Here is a 17,184-nt window from a genome sequence, read left to right on the forward strand (position 1 = left end):
GGAGGAGAGAAAATGTTAGAAAGAGAAATAAAATACACAGAAAGAAAGAGAAAGTGAGTGAGGCAAGAGAAAGAAAGGAATGAAAGAGAAAGCAAGGAGGTGGTTAAAAGTATGAGATGAAAGAAAAAGTAAGAGGAAGAATGACAAAGTAACTGGAGTGAAAAAGGAGCGACTGAGTATGAGGAGTAAGAGCAGGATTTAAACAGAAAAGGCTGCAGTTGAAAGTCAGCATAACTTTGAATTATGTCCGACTGTACAGGTATTAATCATCGTTATGTACCATACAATAGTGTATCGTAATCTATAATGATTTAGCAGTTCTTCTGCTGCACGTTCTCCCAGTCCGCTGGTATAGAGGTGAGGCTGAACTCGCTCTGTGCCGCCCAGGTGCAGTGGCCACATCATCCTCGTCCTCGTCCCCCTCGTCCAGCTCGCTGACGGCAGCGGTCCTGCTAACTCTGCCGGAGCCCATGTCAGGCTCCCCACAGGGCCCAGGGGTGTCGGTGGAGTGCAGGTGACAGGATGCTAGGGGGAACCCGCTTTGCACTCTGCACTTACAGACAGATTCGCCCCACCCCCAAGCTCCATGACCAGGACGAGTCTGATGAATGAGTGAGGCACAAGACTACGGGGGGATAACGCTGTCTCCGCTAGGCGAGGAGGTCTGTTTCTCTATTGACAGCTGTTTTCTTGGGAAGCAAACACTGCACTGAAGTGCACTTTTATCAGCCGGGGGGGTGGGAGGGGGGTTAACCAACAAAAAATACAGTCCACTTGACATTTCTGTTAACGTTACGGTTCTTAAAATGTATTTTTTTCAAGCAATAATTGTTTTGTGTGCATTTTTACGCATATATGTCAGAATGTGTGTGTGTGTGTGTGTGTGTGTGTGTGTGTGTGTGTGTGTGTGTGAGAGAGAGAGAGAGAGAGAGAGAGAGAGAGAGAGAGAGAGAGAGAGAGAGAGAGAGAGAGAGAGAGAGAGACAGAGCACAGAGCGTTGACAGAATGTACACACAAGGAGGACCTTGTGATGATAATGAGATGATCACGTGACCAACGTGGTCATTTATTAACATTTCCGTAATGACAATAAGGAAATGCGGCCGTACATCCTGAATAACTCCCTTGTTATTGAGCACAGTGGGGGGATTAGAGTAGGTTCACATTTAGTCAGTAGTGGTATTTACCACCACGCAAGCTCCTGGGGGCCCCTGTTGACCACAAATTGTTACTACACAAAATATTAAATAAATGTGTTCCTTATTTAGGAGATTATTCGGCAGCGGGGGCCGAAGTGAGGGAGGTTCCAAAAACAGCATCCTCTCCTGCTTTCGGTGCCATGTGCTATGTGACCTTCGATTGTGGCTGAAAGCTGGCAGAAAGGCATTGTGGGAATGTACCATGAGTGTTCTGTGAGTACTTAACATTGACTACATATCGACCTCATCACTGAAATACCTGGACTCATAAAGGGAATCATAAAGCACCAATATAAAATATTTCATTTTTTATTTCTCTAATCAAAACCAGAAGAAATACTCTGAAGTTTACATTTATAAAGATTGCAGTGTTAAGAATGTTCGAAAGCTATTTTATTTGTGATTGAAATGTGTTCAACTACTGATTGATACCAAATAGTTAATATGGCAGTAATTTAAGTGCAATGCTTAAAAAGCCCGAGCCTGGGTAAGGCAGCCGATGGTTCTGTGAAGGTGGGAGAATGTGCGTATACTTGACTGTGACGCCGGAGGCATTTTGGGGGAACGTCTGTAAGCTGTCCGTTTTTTTCCATTCGGAGTACTGTGCATCCCAAACACTTGAAGAGTGCTGCCATCTACTGGCTCTGGACTGCTACTACAGAAAACCAACTCTCAGTAATGTCTCCATACTTTCATGCACACATTCTTCGATTTGCACCGTCTTTCACTCACCGTCTTTCACCAGGGTTTGCGATTGGAATTTAACGTAGCCGGCAGTGTTATTTTTAAGCAGACGCTCGTACGGTCTGATGAAGTCAGCCCCACTCTTTATAAAGTGATCCGCCTTGCTTTAAGGTTTATATATACTGTATATTATCCAGGCAACGAAAGACTTACATTACGGTAAACACGCACTTATGATATGTGTACGTATTAATGTATCCTTCTCATGGACTTCTTGGGAGAGAACCTGATGACCTGCTCTCTTTGGCACTCGTCTGTAATCGTATGCCTTTGTATTACGTTTGTATATTGAGAAGTGTGTTTCAAGTCAAACTATTTAATATCTTGCACACTGTTAATATGTTGAACTTTTCTGTCTGGACTTTTACCGTTTTACTGTAGTTTTGTGTACATCCCCCAGTGTAAATGCATGTTTTATTTGTTGTCATTGTGTGAAAGTTTCATTAAGTGTGTGGGTGTGTTTTTTCTCTTTTTTTAACCCTTGTTCCGTTTTAAAATACTTTTTTTTTGGAATGTCGGCTTTGTATCAAATAGCTTGTGCTCACATTCGAAACATTTTTAAGATGGTTTCAATAAGTATTTTCCAACTTGTACATGGGTTGTAAAGTTTTATGGATCTTTGCAAAAAATCAAATGCTCTTGGAGAGAGACAAAGGGGGCATGAAGCTTATAAGGAAACTGTAAAGTATTTATTAGATTCTTCAGAGGGATCTTGTGTAATTTATTGTACAGATGTAAGCAAAATATGCCTCTGTTGGAAATAAATGCCATAGTTTGTGATGTGCCTGGCTGCCTTCTTTACTCCTCGGTGTAAAACTCTTTGTTTATTGGCTGCCTGGTACGGGGAGACGTTTGGCCAGGACAGGATGGGTGAGCAGATAGAGAATTAAGGCTGAGCAGATGAGGGTAATTCATTCACCAAGATGGGGGGGGGTGTCTGATTTTAATATTTCAACTTATTTGGAAAAAAAAACTCTTGTCAAAATATCCATGGATAGACTGAGTCAGGAATAATTTACATGCCATAATGGTGAGAAACTTTGCCAGTAATTTATACCACATTAAAACACGACAGGCTGAGCAGCATGAATAGCATTATGCTAATAAACTGCGCGCTTCGCCTCTAGAGAAGCTGGTATCGGCTGACTGGCACCCGTATCCACTTACTCAATGAATGAAGACGTGGAAGGGGTGGCACTGCGACCGCTAAGACCAAGGCCTCCTCTTAGTCCCACTTTAAAATTGTAATTTGCCGAAAACCCATAAGCGTGTTTCAAGGACAGAACAGGCTGTACCTCTGGTGGACTCATTACATACTGCATCAAACTCCATTATGCAGGAGGTCTCTGTTACTGGAGTACACACAGCCTCTGAAAACACCATTAGAAAAACCTGCCGTGAGAATGGATACATTTTAAACAAATTACATCTGGAGAATAATGCGCCCATGATGCTTCATTTCCGAACAGCTCTCACGTAGAATTTTAATCGAACATTTCTACTCCACGAATTGTGGTTTTATGTGAACCTGTCTTCACCGACATGTGGAGTGTTTTGACCCGCCAGAAGCAGCCCCATCATATCCTGCCTGAAGCGGTCGTGATATTCTCAGCTGCGCTCTTGCTTTGCTGACCTTTATTCCGGTTTCTGATCTCACAGGCGGACGTCTTGCTCCTTTGAACTTCGTTGTCGGGTTGCCACGCAGCTTTTGGGATTCAGAAATCCGCGTCGCACGTTCGAATGGTGTTGGTGCTCTCTAAATGTCACTGCTGTGGTGCTACACTTCAGATGATCAAACTTTACCATCAGGGAACGATCCCTGTAGTAAGAAGTAAGAAGACCCCTCATTAATTACCCTGTAGCGCCCCCTTTTGTCACGGTGGTAAACTAAGTAATTTTGTACATATTCTATTATTGAGTTTCTCAGCTGTACTATACCTATTACTGACTATTCCGTATACAATGATTTGGAAAATAAAACAAAAGGAAATTAATTATATATAATAGGCGAGTTAAGGGCACATCTATATTATTTTAAATATAAATGCTAATCTTGTAGTGCATGAAATAGTTTTAGATAGAACACGATTCAGCCAGGCTTCAGTGGAAGCAGGGTTTTCATGTAGTTCAGGGGTAGGGAACCTGATCCAGGGAACCTGATCCGGTGCGGGTTTTTGGGATGATGCTCTCAGTCATCCAATAATAAAGCAGCGATTCTCAACTCCAGTCTTTGGAATCCACTGTTATTGGCTGATTGAGAGGCCATCCCAAAAACCCACACCGGCTCTCCATGGATCAGGTTCCCTCCCCCTGATATAGTTGGTCGCAAGGGGGAGACATTGGTGGCCCATATTGGTGCTCAAGAAGAGGAAATTGGTGTCCTGTCCCTGTAAGGCGGTGTTGACTTTTTTTTTTATATTGTATCTGACAGCTCACTCGAGAGAGACGATGATGAATAACCGTAGAAATTTTGATTGATTCGATCCTTTGACTACATTTTGATAAGATCCTAAGATATTAAGCTTGAGTCCTGAGTTCAGATAAATCCTTCAGCATAATACCTTACCTATAACTTATCTTTTAACTTTGGATATCCTGATGTGTTTGTTAGTATTTTTATTATAAGATATAGATGCTTGTGAGATTAAAACAATACAAACAAACACAGTCGTTATAACCTTAACAGTTTGTAAGCTGCTTTATCATTATCATCATCATCACTAGTTTTATCTTCTATTTTTTCCTTTTTTGAAAACAATTTAAATATTATTTGGAGAGTCTGATAGGTTGTTGACCCTCCAAACTGCTATTTACACAAACTTTAACTCATATCAGGCTTCTACAATAGTGTCCCTCAAAGCGCCATACGAAAAACAGTTAATCAGGGTTTCTGCATAAGAGCTGGGAAGTTCCGGCCCAGAAAGTACAAATCCAGACCAAGATTTAGTTTCAACCAACCAGTTAAATATAAAGGGTCACAGAGTACTCAACTGCTTGGTTGAAAAAACAAAACGTGGTCTGGATTTATACTTTCTGCACATGAACTTTCCACTGCTGCTCAGCACTATGTCCAAAGGTCTCATCATCTTCATCATCACCGTCACCTTCAGTGGTACTATACCTGGCTGGTTCAGGATGAGGTGGGATCCTCTGTGCTGTCTCCTGACTCCGGCACTTTGAGCGGTTCTGGATGTTCAGTGTCTCCTGCAGTATCACCCATGACAGCTGGCATGTCACTCAGAATGGTGTCATCGATTCCTGAAGCAGCATCAGTATCATGTCCAGGTTCTTTGGCGAATGCCTCATTGATTGAGATGGATGGTGTGGCAGTCAGCAATGGTGCGTAACAGAGGCTCAGGTCCAGAAAGTAAAAAACTAGATCAAGGTTTTGTTTCCTAGCATCCAGCGTGGTATAGAATAAGATCAGAAATCCCTCCTGTCCTGAAGGTGCAGGGAGTCTCATGCAAGCAGTAGCTCCTCAACACCCACAAATGTGTCCTTGAGAGGTAAAGTGGGCTATCCCACAAAAACAAAGTTTTGAGAAAATGAGCTCCAAAGTTGACATTTTTTCAAAAAATCAGTGTGCCTATACCCTACAATTGATATATATCATAGGTAGCACAGAGGTATGACTTAGATAATAACAACTTATCCAATTGAAAATATTCAATAAAAAGGGGGTAGGGGTCAACAATGTGGGATAGCCCACTATACCTCTCAAGGGCACAAATGATGCGCAGTGTTCCGGAAATCTGTTGTTCCACTATTCAGTGACCTCCGGGATGCCCCTCATCTGTCTCCCTGAAGTCAATATCCCTCCGAAAGGATGCAGGCAAGCGTGTCCAGAGTCAGGTGTTGCTGATGGTTTTCTTGCTGTCGGCAACACGGAGTTGGTCTTCAGGTGCCAAAGGCAACTGTAAAAGCCTCGCCAGTGATAGCGTGGCTGCCAGTGCCCTCTGCAGTAATGGAGCAAGATCAGTGCTTTGCAGGATGGATGGCTGCTCCAGTGACAGGTAAGGCTTAGGTGAGTGTCACGCCAGATGAATGATTTGGCAACACTGAAAAATATATATTTAGTAAACTAAACATTTGTCGTGGACATCCATCCATCCATTTTCCAAACTGCTTAACCTACTGGGTCGCGGGGGGTCCGGAGCCTATCCCGGAAGCAATGGGCACGAGGCAGGGAACAACCCAGGACGGGGGGCCAGCCCATCGCAGGGCACACTCACACACCAGTCATTCTGACATGCACACCTACGGGCAATTTAGCAAGTGTCGTGGACATCGCCTCTGGAATCTCTTTGTAATTTTTCTGCATAAACTCATTATTATAAATGCAGCATTGCCAGCTCTCACACATCCGGTGTGACCCAGGCATGAAATCTTATGGCAAATCGATATTCTTCCATTATATCCTAAAATTAAGTCAATCAAAGGTGTTGGGGTAGTTTGCAAAAGCTACAGTCTATTTTCAAGGTAATAAAACTGTTACATACATGCAAATGTGTGTGCAGACTTGTCTCGAATTGAGAATCTCACGCCAACCAGCTGACCGAAGCTGAAAACCCTGTAGATGATGGAAAACAAATGTCAGTACATTAAACCATTTTCCCCTAACAGGAACCAAAGTTTTTCGGATTCTTTAGAAGCCGGAATTATTTAGCGCAGACACTTGCAGGGGAAACGTGTTCTGAGCCCTAATATCGAACTATTATACTTTACGTGTTTGTCTCATCACGCAAACGGGTATTATACACAGAGACCGTTTTCATATCGATTTTATCGTGTGACTAGATGCAGCGTTAAATTGCTCTTCGTTGTCCTGCCAGTAAAATTTCTCTATTTAGGGCAGATCTAACAACATCACATCATGAAAAAGAAGCGTGCTGCAAACAGGTACGAATTCTCCTATTTTTTGTCACTATATATGCTGTCCATATACCTGAAGGAACTGCAAGTATACATTTCTAAATTAATTACTATGCACGTCTTTTTATGTTTATAATACGATGTTTGTTATGTGTGTAGTCATTTAATTACATATATGTAAATCCAGGCATCCGTCCATTTTCTGAAACCGCCTAATCCCAAATGGGGTCGCGGGACATGTATGTATATTTCCGATCTATTTGTTCTTTTTACGGTTGTTCCTCCACAGGGAAGAAACTGAGACCTCGGCTATCGAGCACTCGCCAGGCGGATATGTGGTGGGCCAAGTGTCCGGTAGCTTGTTCCCCAGTAAATCCACGTCTGACTCCAGTTCCCTGTCAGCTTTATTCAAAACCGAACCATCGGCATCCAGTCTCGTCTTTATTCCTGCACCAAAGGTAAATACCTCAAATAAGTGCTGACAGAATTGCAAGTGTGAGCTAGTAAGTGGTACATTTGATACATTCATTGTATTTTCATTATAGGTTATTATATTTACTGAAGATCTTTGTCACGGTTTTGTAGTTGGTGTCCAAAGCTGCAGAGGTGACCTCCCTGGATAGCACCTCTCCAAGCCAAACATTTGAGAGTAAGAAAAAGAAAAAAGAAGGAAAGAATAAGTCAATTGCAGATAAGAGATTAGAAAGCAGGTCAGTGGCATCATCCCTTCCGTGCGTAACACTTACGCAGTACATTATCGTCATGGTGGAGCTGGGGCCCAGCACTGGCCATGAGACAGGGGACACTTTACATGGGACCCCAAGACACACACAGTCTTCTTCCCTTTCAGGGAAAGTGCTTTGCAAAATGCAGACGAGGACGATGCATCAAAAAGCATGCCCAGGAAGACCAAACGAAAGGCTGCAGCTGTTGCAAAGATGGGATCTTATGAGGATGACGAACCGGCCGAGAAGAAGGTTGTCAGCAGGGCTGAAGAGCGTATAAAGAACAAGAGGACTGTGTTTGTGGGGAACCTGCCCATTAACTACACCAAGAAGGTATGGTGTGTCTCTGATATGGGAGAATGAGCATAAATGCTGGGGAAGGGGTCTGCTCTGCCCTGCCAAGATGTTGCGGTGTGATTACCTCTCCTGTGTGGGTTACAGATGCTGAGCGACCTCTTCAAGGAGTTTGGGGCCATTGAATCCATCAGATTTCGCTCAGTGGTAATGGAACCGTGGAATCTGTCCTCCTCAGCTCCAAAAAATGAAGAATCATCATGGCTTAACTATACAGTCCTTGCAACATTTAACCTATATTACAAAGAAGTTTCCTAGCTTGATGGCCAGTGCTTAATGTGTATGCAATGCAAGTGTCATCAACACTTCCAGATAATTCCTAGGTGAAAATGAACCTTTGCCGTAAAATAACAAAACAAGCATACGATTCTTTAAACTGTAGGCTGTTAAAAATATAGATTGCTATGGTGAAGTTTTGACATAGAAGGTTATTGGGAATGTATGGGTGATGCAGCATTTATGCGTTCTCAGCATGAGCGTAATGTGAGCGCTGAGGTCCAGTCTGCATGTGCTGATTCTGCATCTTTCCTGCAGACACGGGAGGACCTGAAGATGACCCGCAAGCTGGCGGCCATACAGTAAGTCCCCTGAGTCAGGAATCCAGCCTGGAGAACTGGGACCGCTGGAGCATTTGTTATAATGGTGTTGATCTCCTTTCCCTTCTCTTCAGGCGCAAGGTGACTCCCAACCAGAAAAGTATCAACGCCTATGTGGTGTTCAAGGCTGAGGATATGGCAGCAAAAGCCTTAAAGCGGTATGCTGCGGGTGTTTAACAGCGTTAACTCACAAGAGCCAGTGAATGTGATAGTGTCATTTGGATGATTAGCAACACCTGCGATTTTGACCATGAAGAGCAATATAATAGTTGACGAATCACTGGTTACACACTAATTCAGCAATAGATCTCAATCAGAGGCTGAGTCTGTGCTGTAGAATCGTTACAAACCTGAAGATGTGATTGCTTTTAGTGACTGATATTTACTGATGGGGCTGGAACTCACTGGAAGCTGTCACCATCCAGAGAAATTGGTGTATTTTGAGGTCATGCACACTAATCAATCTCGACGATGCCATCTTTTGCAACAGAGGAGCTGGGATTTTATATTGTGTGTGTTTGCAAGGTTTGGGACAGAGATGCATTTTAAGAAAATAACTAAGTACTTAAAATGGTAGCAATAGTAAAAAAAATAAAATAAATAAAACTGTGATTTCTCCGTTGTAAAAGAGCTAGCGCTTTTATTTTTGACTTAAAATGGGCACCTATTCTGAACATCTTAAATGGTATCTGAAGTCTCTAAGAAGACCTAAGAATGTGAGCTTTGTGACTGTTGTGGTTTTGAATGTGATGTGTGAGTCTGATGCCCCGTTATGAATGACTCTGCCAGCTGACAGTCTAACATCTCGTTTGAATGTGTCAGACATGCTTTCATGCTCTCTAACACAATCCCTTTTGCACTATTATGGCACCTTAAAGCTTCTTAAAGTTTTGTTGTGTGCAATCCTCTCTCCCAGTGACCAATAAAAATCCTTGATCTCCTGCAGCAACGGCATGGAGATTGAGAAAGGCTTCCACGTCAGGGTCGACTTGGCCTCCAAAGCGACATCTGTGAGATTCCGCCGGAACGTAATCCGTCCTTAAATCCGGTCAGTACGGAGGATAAACGTTCTTTATTTCATTTCAGTTCCATCACAAGCGGACCATATTTATCGGCAACGTGCCATATGGTAAGTATGGAAATTCAGATATTCGTAACGGCGGGGGGATTGAACGTAGCCTCTGTTCTGTGGATTGGAAGTGACGGGCTTGCGTTTGGATTCGCGCAGATGTCACCGAGTTGTCGGTGCGGCAGCACTTTCAGGAGTGCGGAGGTGTGGAGGGCGTGCGCTTGGTGCGGGACAGGAACAGCGGCGTGGGAAAGGGCTTTGGCTACGTACTCTTTGAGGTGAGAGCCGGCTGTACGCTGAGGGACGCGCCTCTACATCTCTCTCTGAACTAGACTTCACCAATGGGAACGCGGGCCTCATTAGCATAATTATTCACATTGGACGGCTTACTGGAGCTGTGCATGTGGGTCTGAGAGACGGATTACGGGGAATGAACGTGATTTTATAGTGTAGCTAGGAGTCTGAGTCTATAATAAGTTTTGACTCTTTGTTACACGACTCAAAATAGGTGAATCACAGAACGTGACACGCTGTGTGTGTGTGCGAGAGGCCAAACGTGACACGCCATGTGTTCCTTCTCCAGAGCGCCGACGCGGTACAGTTGGCCCTGAAGCTGGACGGCTCTGAGCTTCAGGGCAGGAAGATCCGCGTCAAGCGTTCTGTGAAGAAGGAGAAGGTGAAGAAACAGGCCCTGGGCGCTGGATCAAATCCAGGGGCCAGCAAGACGGGAAGGGGCCAGCACAACCCGGCCTTTAGGGGGAGATCGGGCCAGGGCCCCGGAAGCAAGTCGACAACCCCATTCCGGAAGAATCCAGGGAAACCTAAAGGAGGGAATTCTTTCAGGGGGGAAATGGCCGTGCCTGTGAGCAGCCAGCAAAAGCAGAAGAAAGGACTTAAAAAGAAGTTCAAACCAAGAAAAGCGAAGCACGTTTCATAGTATATGATCTTTTTTTTTTTTTTAACTAATGAAGATGGTTGTTGGAGTGAATAAAATATTTGAAATTTCTGTTTTGTAACCTGGCGATACTGTGAATTTTGGCCTCAGTCTAATACTGAGGGATTTTTTCATGTCATGGTACATTAGGGCTTGTTCTTGCATGTGTTTTAGCCCATTTCCTCAGCAGGTACTGTAAATGGAGCAGGTGTTTATGACGTATAGAAAATGATATACTCCATCCCTGTTGGTCTACAGTTCCCAGAAGGCTACTGTTGTCTATAGCGTGGAATCTAGAAAGGAAAATTCTACTTTAAGTATACATTTCCAGTCTATTTTGTAATTTAATTGCCCCCATATAAAATATATATATACACATACTGCTCACTCTCAGCCTCACCCCGGGCAGCCTGCCTCACCCTGTCATCTTCTCTTTCATTGCTTCTTTCTCCTTTCCTTTAATTGACCTTCGTTGCTGTATTTAATTGCTGCTCCATGAATTTCCTCCTCCATTAGGTTGTCCATACATGTGAACGTCATCTCTGAGGGCAGAACTAAAAATTATTGGTTCAGAGGGAACATGTGATTGGGTGACCCACCTCCTCTACAATCTGATTGGTTCTCTCTCTGAACCAAAGATTTTTCCTTCTGCCCTCAGAACGTTTTTATGTAAGCACAACTCCCACGAGCCCTACGCTTAGGCATTTGTGCTACTCAAATCTCTCACTGTTTCTTGTGTTACGGAGTTGAACTAGCTGTGGGGAAGGGGATGGGTCATGTCAAAGCTGATGCTTCTTAAAACTATTGCAAATTGCCATCCAGCTGAACAGCAGTACGTCTCACCAAGTCACTTCCATCGTCTCGCATATCCAAAGTCTTACGGGTTGCTTACACCTGGCTTCCTGTTCTACGTCACTTAGGGAATAAGAATGTTTGGAGTGACATTACAATACAGATTTCCTGTCACATATTTAATAATTTCAATTTTCAAACAAGGCCTTTCATCTTTTATCTAATTTAAACAAAAATAAAGCTGTCAGAATAGATCGAAAAGAACAAAACCAAATATTTAACACATACATGGCATTACGAATTACCTTCTGGCATCGATGAAATTAATTTAATTGAATCTAAAAATATCCACATTATCAAAAGTGTCTAATCGCACACAATGCAGCACATTCCCCCCATAGGCTTTCAATGTTAATTTCAAAGCGGTCTGCGATAACCACAGAACTACTGCCAAATGCCTCCGCAAACTGGTGTGGCATGCTGCCTTATAAGCGATGCCTCTCTGTAGTGTGTTAACATTAGAATTGTTAGAAATTATTTTCAGAGTGTCAAAAGATAATATTATTTCCTGGTAAAATAGGATAAAGTTGGGGATTCTGGAAAGGACTCGAGTTTTATGAATATGATACGTGCCCAGTAAACACGTACAAGTATTATATCGTCAATAAGTCAGTCCTCGAAATTAGATGCCATAAATAGCATCATATGAGTTTTATATCAATCAATTGACCATACACCTTAAAACAAGCATAGAAATCTAATACGAGAAAGCCTGTGAATAAGAACATTTAAAAGGATGTAAAATAGATTCACACAAAAAGAGCAGGAGGGTGAAACGTCCGTAAATTTAGCCAAAAAATAATTACAGGGTTAGTTGTAATATTTCGTTATGAATCTCTATAAGCTTGTTAGGCATCAAAACTTTATAGTGAGCAGACCATAATTTATCCAAATAAAGCTCAGGGAACCTTTGCCTCCAGTGAGAAGTAGCAATTGAGATACTGCTGTCCAGGGAAATTAGACATTTTCTAAGGTGTTTGTTGTTACAATTGCTACTTTACAAGTTCAGTGTAAACGGATATGGCAGTATCAAATTAAAGGTGAATTACTGCAAACGCTTCGCTGACACAAATAAATCAGATATAATTGCAAACAGAACAGAATAGAAACGCCGTTGTTTCCACGACCAAAGTTCTCCTGCACGTACAATTCCGACTGGTTGGAGGGCTGGTCAAGTCCTGGCGGTCATTAAACAGGTAGGTCGGTAGGTGAGGAGTACTGTTATTACATTTTTGTATATGTTGCTGATTTTTGATCATGAAATACCTCTGGCTCTATATGTACGTTGTTTTATAAATGATCCGTCATGTCCGATAAGCAAATTAGAAAAAAAGTTCAGCCGGTCTTCTGACGAGTAGAGCTACCTATCGAGCCTTTTTACGCATATGCAGTTCCACCTTTTGGGTGTTAGGGTAAAGGTTTTAGGGGTTTTTGGGGGGGTTATGGCTAGGGGTATTAATCAGCACCACGGCCTAACTCGATAAAGTAGCTCAACTCGACAGAACACTGGCATTTAAAGTCTCCCGCCCTTGAACACGCCCACATGAAAAAATACAAGGATGTTACATGTGCTGTGCGCGACGGAAACGGAAACACGCACAATTCCTGCAGCGTTACCGGATGTTAGGTATTTCTACGCGCGTGGTAGGTTTTCCTAAAGATTTGGTGTCATGAGTTCATGCTGATTACGTTCTAAATTATCAATTTTGAATCGTCAGCGCAGTAGAAGGCGCCGTGTGGTTTGCGGAGCTATGATGGGCAGTAAGACGAGCGCGATCGCCGCCGGGGTTTGCGGGGCCCTCTTCGTCGGCTACTGCATTTACTTTGATAGGAAAAGACGGAGTGACCCCAACTTCAAGAACAGGCTGCGAGAGCGTGAGTGTCGGCCTCTGCACCATCCGCTAACTGCAGTACAGAATGGAAAAATTCCTGAAGATCCTGCGTGTCGATCTCCTAAATATTCCATAACATGAAAAATTAGTGATCGATTGCGCCATGCACTGTGTATTGGCAAGAGGAGATGAGACGAACTAGGGCTAAGCCATGCTTTACCCTGTTTTGGTCCGGCTGTCTACCTGCATAGGCTAATTCTGCATGGTGGACAGTCAAACTGTAAAAACCCTTCCTAAAAGTGTCGTCACCGTAGCGGAACTAGGCTATGCCTAGGGATTAAAGTGTGCCTCACAGGCGTGCCGCAGATGAAGTTTGTTTAGCTGTTGTTTGTTCGATTATTCATTAATTTCACTCATTAAATTATTAGTCTGTTTGATGCTGGATTTCACGATTTTCAATTTTATGTGTCAGGAAAGTGTGGTGCCTTGACCTTGAAATGCATATCACCCTGACCTTCATCACGTAACGGCATTTTTTATGTCAGAAACCCGCTACCAGTTTTACTTATTTAGGGCTCTATATTAGTGTGCATTAGGATCAGTGTTGTATTTTTATTTGTTTGCGGTATTTAATCTATTTGTTTGACATCGCTAGGGTATTAGGAAAGGCACCCCATTAAAACGCTAAGACACAGGCATCCCTAACCCACTGAACCACACACCAGGCCTGTGCATATCCTTATTCACAGACTGTGCGGGATTGTAATGTATGATGTCTTCACTTAACAGGACGGAAGAAGCAGAGGGCTGCAAGGGAAAAAGCTGGATTGTCAAAGGTAAGTTATCAATCACTGTGCCTGTTAATGTGTTGAGGTTTTAATTTCACAGTGTTTCACCCTGACTGCGTGCGTGTTTACACCAGAGGTTGCAGTAATTGTTTGTAAATAGCTGAGGACCTCGGGGGTGTTTTCCGTGCTGTATCGGGTGCCTGAGAAATGGCTGAGCGCAGTGTGCTGTCTGCTGTGCTCCAGCTGCCTGACCTGAAGGACGCAGAGGCTGTGCAGAAGTTTTTCCTGGAGGAGATCCAGCTGGGAGAGGAGCTGCTAGCTCAGGGTGAGAGGCGTGCGCCCTGGTGACCAATGGCTGCTCCTGCTTCTCACTAGCGCTCAAGACTGGGTGCAGTGTTTTGCACATGATGGTTTTTACCGTGTTATGAACTAGGTAACTAAGATAAAGGTCTTGCTAGACGCACTTGCAAGTAGGAATACAGGTGCTCTTCGACTTATGATGGTGTTACATTCTGATGAACTCATAAGTGCAAAATATTGTGTTGAATATGAATGCTGTAAACCTGACTCTAAATTAGTCAGATTTACAAAATTTACTAAAGTAAATACTGGTAATTGAAAATTATAATGAACATCTGCTTAAACATGAAAAAAAATGTACAGTGCTTTGTTAAGCACTCGAAAGTATTGTGCGGCATGTCTCTAGCCCAGCAACCAATCAAAATGCAACAATGACTATTGCACTGCAATTGCACCATCGTAAAGTCGAAACATTGTAAGCCGAACCATCTTGGATCTTGGAGTATCTATACGTAGGGTAATGGGAGTGTACATCTTTAAATGAGAAATGTGGCAGTTTTGACTAACGGCCTCTGGACCAATCCCCAGGTGACTATGAGAAGGGGGTGGATCACTTGACCAATGCCATCGCAGTGTGTGGCCAGCCCCAGCAGCTGCTCCAGGTTCTGCAACAGACCCTGCCACCGCCAGTGTTCCAGATGCTGCTGACCAAGCTGCCCACCATCAGCCAGGTGGGGCTCCAGTCTAGGGCAGATGTTCGAGGTTTGGTCCAGGTTGGGCGTTAGGCTGCCAGGTTTGGACATGGTCAGAGAGGTTGACCTAAAGTTTAAGAGCCTCGGAAGAGCATTCTTCAAAACCCCCCCGCAGTCTGCTATGGCTGCTGGGACAAGCAAGAATGCAAAAGCAAACCTAGAAATTCCGCATTTAAGGGCCGTTCCTCTGTGGTTCTTAGCGACGTTTTTTCTGGGATAAAATGTTAATCTTTCTGTGATTGGGGGGGTGTTTAATCTAGGACCCTGTATGCATTCCCTGTTCTGACTTCCTTCCTATCCACAGCGTATCGTCAGTGCACAGAGCCTGACTGAAGATGATGTCGAGTAAGTGTGTATGCTGGCCCCGCCCCCTGCTGAACTACCCATAACCCCCCACCCAACAAACGGCAACAGCTGAATCCCAGCGGAGGATTTTTCCAGCCGTGATCAGTTCTGTTTTTATTTATTGTTGTTTTGGACCCCCCTCACTCATCTGGTTATTCCTATTTGGGTAGCTAACTATCCCACCTTCTGTTACCAGCATCTCTGTCATGTGTCAGTCTGTTTTTTTTTTTTTTTACAATTTTAAGGTGCTGTGGACTGTTGAATTTTATAGCCATTTCAAACAAATGGAGAGCGCAGCAAATGTGACACCTTACAGAATAAATCCTTATACTAAAACCTTAATCACCCCCACTGTGGTTTTCATGCAGTACAAGGAGGTATAGTTAATACACTATATTCAAATGGTACACAGCTTGTTCAATGTTACCTTGTGTCATTTTAGCAGAATTTTGGCTTCTAAGGGAAATATCATCTCTGTACAATACTTTAAGTGTGGCTGTTCCTCTTTCATTGTCTTGATTTGAACACTGACATTATGTAGTTTTTTGTGAAACATGAGACGGTTGGTTTACCTTGTTGTCCCTGGGCCTTAATCCATGAATGTTATTCTCCTGGAAATGGTAGCACCTTTTCCCCCAACATGAAGTGCTTGAATTCACTCCTGAATTCACTCAGTTTTAATTGTCCCACAATCATTATAGTAAAATGTTGGTAAAACTGGTGAGGGTGAGGGTCGTTCTTTTGTCTGCTCTGTTGCCATGTTTTCTTTAGTAGTGTGTTATGAATCTTCCTCTTAGGTTATAATCATTGTCTCTTAGATTAAATTCTGTTCTGAAGGTTTCTGCAAAAAGCTAGTTTTAATTGAGCTTTTAAGTAGTGATGGGCAAATGAAGCTTCATGAACCATTCGCTGTATTTTTTTAACCCACTAGATGGCGGTCTTCGGTTTACTGTGGGGCATGGTTTGAGAACCCCTAGAAAATATAATTCATTTGCCCACTGCTACTTTTTAGCTGTTTAAAGACACACATAACCTTTCTGCTGGAGAATGTTCTGCATGCTGGTGTCCTGAGACATAGTTATTTATTTATATTCTGAGCCCCTGATCCATCAGAATTCACTGTGCACGGTTAACCTCCTTAGATTAAAGGGGCCAGGCTCAGTCGCATGTTTCTTTGGGAGGCAGTCGCCTTACTGTGTATTGGCATTGAACGTCTCTATCTCTTTACTGCTGTTGTCTCGCCTTCAATCAAAGCTGGCTTCCTCTGACTTTCTGCTGAGTTATGCGCCCAATCATCTTGGAGCTCTGGTACATGACTGGATCTGTGACGTGCTGTTCTTTGAATATGACCATGTCTGTGATCTTGGCTTATGTTGCAAAGTGGGATGCTCTCAATTTTTAGTAGAGGACAATACAAAATTGGTATTCTAAGTCAAAACCGTTTGCCTGCCTTGACCTGCATTTCTTATTCAGTTATGAACTGTTCAATTTCTTCATCTCTGTGATCATTTGCGATCTGTGGCCAGAGTAGGTTTTAAACTTAACATAGCTTGAAACTGAATATATATATTTTTTTTCCAAGGTTGACTGTTAAAGGCATGAGGAGAATATTAAAATCTTAATATGCTTTATCTCTGATTGTCTCCTAATGAATGGACTGTGCTTGCCGAAGTGACCTGCATGGATCACTGCACAATTAAATTAAAAATTCAAAGCGATTGGGAAGTTGTGTGTTGGGGGATTGAGGAGGGTATAATATGACCACCAGATGGCAGTATGGCTCCAGTCCTGTGTATCGTCCTTGAATACATCCCACGTGCCT

General features: G+C 43.1%; 3 protein-coding genes across 10 annotated transcripts in view; all 3 read left to right on the forward strand.

Annotated features, from left to right (window-relative positions):
- LOC125715479 (AT-rich interactive domain-containing protein 4B-like) overlaps positions 1-2,723 on the forward strand; it is a 57,576-nt gene extending 54,853 nt beyond the window's left edge. For 6 of the 7 annotated variants that reach the window (XM_048987025.1, XM_048987023.1, XM_048987024.1 and 3 more), the window contains one exon: positions 388-2,723. In XM_048987025.1, the coding sequence (XP_048842982.1) occupies positions 388-518 (131 nt within the window). In that variant the 3' untranslated portion in view covers positions 519-2,723. The remainder of the gene's footprint in view (positions 1-387) is intronic. The other variant, XR_007384081.1, reaches the window with a different exon arrangement.
- A 3,858-nt stretch (positions 2,724-6,581) lies between these two features.
- Positions 6,582-10,565, forward strand: rbm34 (RNA binding motif protein 34). The gene is made up of 11 exons (XM_048988119.1): positions 6,582-6,842; positions 7,105-7,273; positions 7,401-7,525; positions 7,666-7,873; positions 7,982-8,041; positions 8,429-8,472; positions 8,565-8,648; positions 9,437-9,500; positions 9,577-9,619; positions 9,719-9,837; positions 10,143-10,565. Exons 1-11 carry the CDS (start codon positions 6,817-6,819, stop codon positions 10,494-10,496), a joined length of 1,296 nt encoding a protein of 431 aa, XP_048844076.1. The 5' UTR covers positions 6,582-6,816; the 3' UTR covers positions 10,497-10,565.
- Positions 10,566-12,865: 2,300 nt separating this feature from the next.
- LOC125715894 (mitochondrial import receptor subunit TOM20 homolog) lies at positions 12,866-16,083 on the forward strand. 2 transcript variants are annotated; one of them, XM_048987936.1, is made up of 6 exons: positions 12,866-12,989; positions 13,064-13,220; positions 13,967-14,013; positions 14,209-14,290; positions 14,854-14,996; positions 15,322-16,083. In XM_048987936.1, exons 1-6 carry the CDS (start codon positions 12,912-12,914, stop codon positions 15,364-15,366), a joined length of 552 nt encoding a protein of 183 aa, XP_048843893.1. In that variant the 5' UTR covers positions 12,866-12,911; the 3' UTR covers positions 15,367-16,083. The 2 variants fall into 2 exon arrangements, with proteins under 2 accessions (XP_048843893.1, XP_048843894.1); XM_048987937.1 differs by having other exon boundaries at positions 12,933-13,220.
- Positions 16,084-17,184: the final 1,101 nt, after the last annotated feature.

Source organism: Brienomyrus brachyistius, chromosome 20 (genome assembly GCF_023856365.1).
Source record: "Brienomyrus brachyistius isolate T26 chromosome 20, BBRACH_0.4, whole genome shotgun sequence".
NCBI lineage: Eukaryota > Metazoa > Chordata > Actinopteri > Osteoglossiformes > Mormyridae > Brienomyrus > Brienomyrus brachyistius.